Here is a 4033-nt window from a genome sequence, read left to right as displayed (position 1 = left end):
TGTTTGGGGAAGAGGAGGCTCCATCCAGGAGTGCACAACCCACATCTGGCGCTCCCCACTCCTTCAATGTGAGAGGGGACACTACCCCATGCTCAGATATATGATGGCACACAATTATGTGACATCTTCCCAAGTCAATTCTTCTCCGCCTGCCCCTTCCATGAGCTTCCTTGAGTCCTCTGGCTGTTGATTGTCACTTTAAATGTGGGGTTTGCCCAGTTTTGGGGTGGTTGGGGGCAGCTCAAGACACTCCAGCATCCAAAATCTACCTGGTCCCTGCAAAATTCAGGTGGAGGGAATCCCAAGGTGAGGAAGAGGGGGAATCCTTTGGGAAAAAGGGCAAGGAGAAGGAGAAACATCAAGATCCAAGAGAAAATATGCCCAGGATGGAGTTTATTTAATGTGACCCACAGCTCAGGTCTGGTATTTAGGGGTATTTAGGCACCCAAAGGGGATCCAGCACTTAAATCCTGCTGCTGACCACGCTGCTACTCCTGGCTCCAAACACAGCATCACTCCAGCATCCAAAAGTCCCATGCCCATCCCAACGCCATCCCTCATGGATTTGGGATTGCAATCCCCACCCCCAGCCCCCTGGAATGTCAGCTTTGCAGCAGAGGTAATGCCTTTTATTAGCCTGGCAGGTACAATGAAGAGAAAACAAAGCCGGGAGCGCTGCTTTTGCAAGCCAGGCTAATAAAAGCAACGACCTCTCCATCCCTCAGCATCACCTCTCCTGGGAATGTTGGCATCCCGGCGGCTGGACCTCATGGCTCCCCACAAAGCTGGGAAGGGTATGGGCACCCACAAGGGATGATGTGATCGAGTCCTAAAAAGCAAAAGCGGCAATAACTTGGAGGCAGTGGATGATCCTGCCTGTGCCTGTCTCCAGGCTGCACAAGGCTCAGGGGTGCTGTGGGGTGTCCGGCCCATGGGGCAGGTCAAGGAATGGGGACCAGGGCTGGAAGGGAATTGAGAAAGACCCCAAATCCTCCCTGGGCTGGAAAGGGACCAGGACAGACCTACTTCTCCCATGTTGGGAAAGGAGCGGGACAGCTTCCGAACCCTCCCGGGTTTGAAAGGGACCGGGACAGCCACAAAATGCTCTCCGGGGCTGGAAAGGGACCAGGACAAACACACACACATCCCCAAATCCTCCCGTGGATGGAGGGTGACAGGGACAGCCCGCAACCCATCCCAGGCTTGATGGGGACCGCGATACCCCCCAAATCCTCCCCGGGCTTGATGGAGATGGCGTCACCCCCTAAACCCTCCCTGGGCTGGAAAGGGACCAGGACAGTGTCATGTCCCCCCCCTCTCCATAGCCCTCCGCAGCGGCGGGGCACTGTGCGAGCGGGTCCGAACCGAGCTGAGATGAGCTGAGCTGTGCAAAGCCGAGCCGAGTCGAACTGAACCAATCTGTGTCAAGTCAAGCCGTGCCAAGCCGAAACGAGCTGAGATGAGCCGAGCCGAGCCGGGCCGGGCCAAGCAGAACCGAGCCGAACCGAGCTAAGTCGAGCCGTGCCAAGCAGAACCGAGCCAAGCCGTGCTAAACCGATCCGAGCCATTCTAATCCGAGCCAAGCCGCGCCGAGCCGCGCCCCCCCGACGGCAGCCGCCCGCGGCTCTCCTCCGCCCAGCCCGCAGCGCCAGGCAGCCCAACCCAGCCCCTTCCTCCTCCTCCTCCTCCTCCTCCCCATCCTCCTCCTCCTCCCCTTCCTCCCCCCCCCCCCCCAGCCCGATTTGGGCAGCGGCGCGTCCGGCGGTGGCGGCAGAGCCGCCGAGTGCGGGCGCGGCGCCGGAGGCAGCTCAGCCCGGGGCGGGGGGGGCTGCAGGGAGGCAGGTCCGTCCCTCCCACCCCTCCATCACCCCCTTCACCCCCCCACGACACCCCCCGGCCCCCCCTTCCCCTGCATGCCCCGGCAGCGAGCATGGCCCGTAGGCAGGAGCGGGCAGCGGGCAGCGGGCGCTGGCTGCCCTGGCTGGGGTTCGCGCTCCTGCCGCTGGCCGTGCCCCCCGCCGCCGCCCCCGGGGGCTGCCCGTCCGCTTGTTACTGCGTGGCCACCCCGGAGCTGGTGCAGTGCCGGTACGAGAGGCTGGAGGAGCCGCCGAAGGAGCTGCCGGTCACCGTGCACAACCTCAGCATCGCCGGCAGCAACCTGAGCGTCCTGCCCCGCGCTGCCTTCGCCGCCCGCCCGCTGCCAGACCTCCGCCTGCTCCGCCTGCGCCACGACAACATCCACACCATCGAGGACATGGCCCTGCAAGGGCTGCCCGCGCTGCGCACCCTCGACCTGAGCCACAACCCGCTGCTGTCGGTGGCCGCCGGTGCCTTTGACGGCGTGCCCCTGCTGCGCACGCTGCAGCTCAACCAGGCGCTCTTGGCCGCCCCGTTGGAGGACCAGCTCGCCCTGGCCATCCGCAACCTCAGCCTGCGGCGCTTGGAGCTGGCGGGCAACGCGCTGCGAGCGCTACCGGCCTCCCTGTTACCCGCTGGCTTGGAGGAGCTGGACCTACGCAACAACTCGCTGCAGCGGCTGGTGGCCGCCGAGCTGCGAAGCCTGGATGCTCCGGGTTTGAGGGGCTTGAGGCTCACGTTGGGAGCCAACCCCTTGAGCTGCGACTGCGCCCTGCGCCCGTTCCTGGCCTGGCTGCGCTCCGCCGCCGTTGCCCGCGTTCCCGACGCCCGCAGCCTGCGCTGTGCTGCACCACCGGCGCTGCGCGGGGCTGTCCTGCTGCGCTTGCGGCCCGAGGGGCTGGTGTGTGTGGATGCTGAGGGCGGAGAGCCCGGGAGGTTGGAAACGGCCTCTTATGTCTTCTTCGGCATCGTCTTGGCCCTCATCGGCATCGTGTTCCTCATGGTGCTCTACCTGAACCGCCGCGGCATCAAGCGTTGGCTCCATAACCTCCGCGAGGCTTGTCGTGATCAGATGGAGGGATACCACTACCGCTATGAGCAGGACGCTGATCCACGCTGCTCCAGCGCCGGCACCCCTGGCCTCTGATGGCATCCTCAGTATCCCACCTTCCCTACTCTGGCATCAGTCCACCATGCTGCACCTCGACACCTCTGCTCCTGGCATCCTCCTCACCCCATCCCCATCCTGATCCTCATCTCCATCCCCATCCCCGTTCTCATCCCCATCCTCATCCCCATCTCCAACCTCACGCCCATTCCCATCCCATCGTCATCCTCATCCCCATCCCATCCCCATCCCCATCCTCATCCCCTTGCCATGGCATCACTGAAAACCAGTGTCTGAGGATGAGCCGGCCTTGGGGGTGGGTGCTGGGGTGCATCAGAGTGGGGTGCATCCTCCCTGGAGGGCTCTGGACCAGCTCTCCCTGCCCGCACTCCAATCGACCCTGTCGCACTGATTCCAGAAGCAGAACTGGATCCATTCCCCCCATCCCAGTGCCTGCGGGCAGGGGGAAGCAGACTGTCCCTGCTGGATGCCGGCTCACGCAGCCCCGGTGCTCCCAGGAGGATTAGGAGCAGCTTCCCATGGTTTCTCTGGCAGACTGCGGGATGCCACAGTGAGTGTTTGCTTGGCGCATCCTGGGAAGCAGCAGGCCATACCTGAAACTGTCCTCCTGGATGTTCCTGGAGCCTGGACTTGACTTTGACCATGTACAGCTCTCTTTCCTATTAGATTTCTATTTGAGAGATGCAAAACTTCATCTCCTTATGTTCTCACCTTTTATTTTGCTTCAGACAGAAGAAACGCTCCATCAGCCGCTCCCCCTGGGAAGCAACATCCTTTTCAAAGCCTCTTTATCCATTTCATTTTGTTCAATGACATTCCCAGCTCTTCCCATGCAGCTGGGTAGGAAACTCCTCTGGCTGCGTGCATGTTCCCCAGCGCACGCAGGGACAACCCTTCTCTGACTCTAAGATATATTCTAGACCAGTGTCTCAGCACTTTGTAACTTAAACCGAGCCAACCCAAAGCTCTCGACCTCCTTCACCCGCCCGTGTTTGCTTTAGAAGCTGTTATGTATCCTAGAGCAAATATATCTAAAGCTGCATCTGC

The 4033-nt window shown here is 61.6% G+C and overlaps 1 protein-coding gene and 1 long non-coding RNA gene across 2 annotated transcripts; one reads left to right on the top strand and one right to left on the bottom strand.

The window, feature by feature from the left end:
• Positions 1–376: 376 nt before the first annotated feature.
• Positions 377–1664, bottom strand: LOC115604111. Its single transcript, XR_003990125.1, has 2 exons — positions 1366–1664; positions 377–829 (listed from the first exon to the last, which is right to left on the bottom strand). It is a non-coding gene; the product is annotated as an uncharacterized LOC115604111 (long non-coding RNA).
• A 266-nt stretch (positions 1665–1930) lies between these two features.
• On the top strand, positions 1931–4033 carry TPBGL (trophoblast glycoprotein like). The gene has a single exon (XM_030477589.1). The coding sequence runs from the start codon at positions 1931–1933 to the stop codon at positions 3002–3004; it is 1074 nt and encodes a 357-aa protein (XP_030333449.1). The 3' UTR covers positions 3005–4033.

This window comes from Strigops habroptila, chromosome 2, assembly GCF_004027225.2.
Source record: "Strigops habroptila isolate Jane chromosome 2, bStrHab1.2.pri, whole genome shotgun sequence".
Classification (NCBI taxonomy): domain Eukaryota; kingdom Metazoa; phylum Chordata; class Aves; order Psittaciformes; family Psittacidae; genus Strigops; species Strigops habroptila.
The sequence above is the reverse complement of the archived record's forward strand: the minus strand, read 5'-3'. Positions and strand labels throughout refer to the sequence as shown.

Coding starts and splice junctions, on each gene's coding strand:
- TPBGL (XM_030477589.1), top strand. CDS start 1,931: ATGGCCCGTAGGCAGGAGCGGGCAGCGGGCAGCGGGCGCTGGCTGCCC.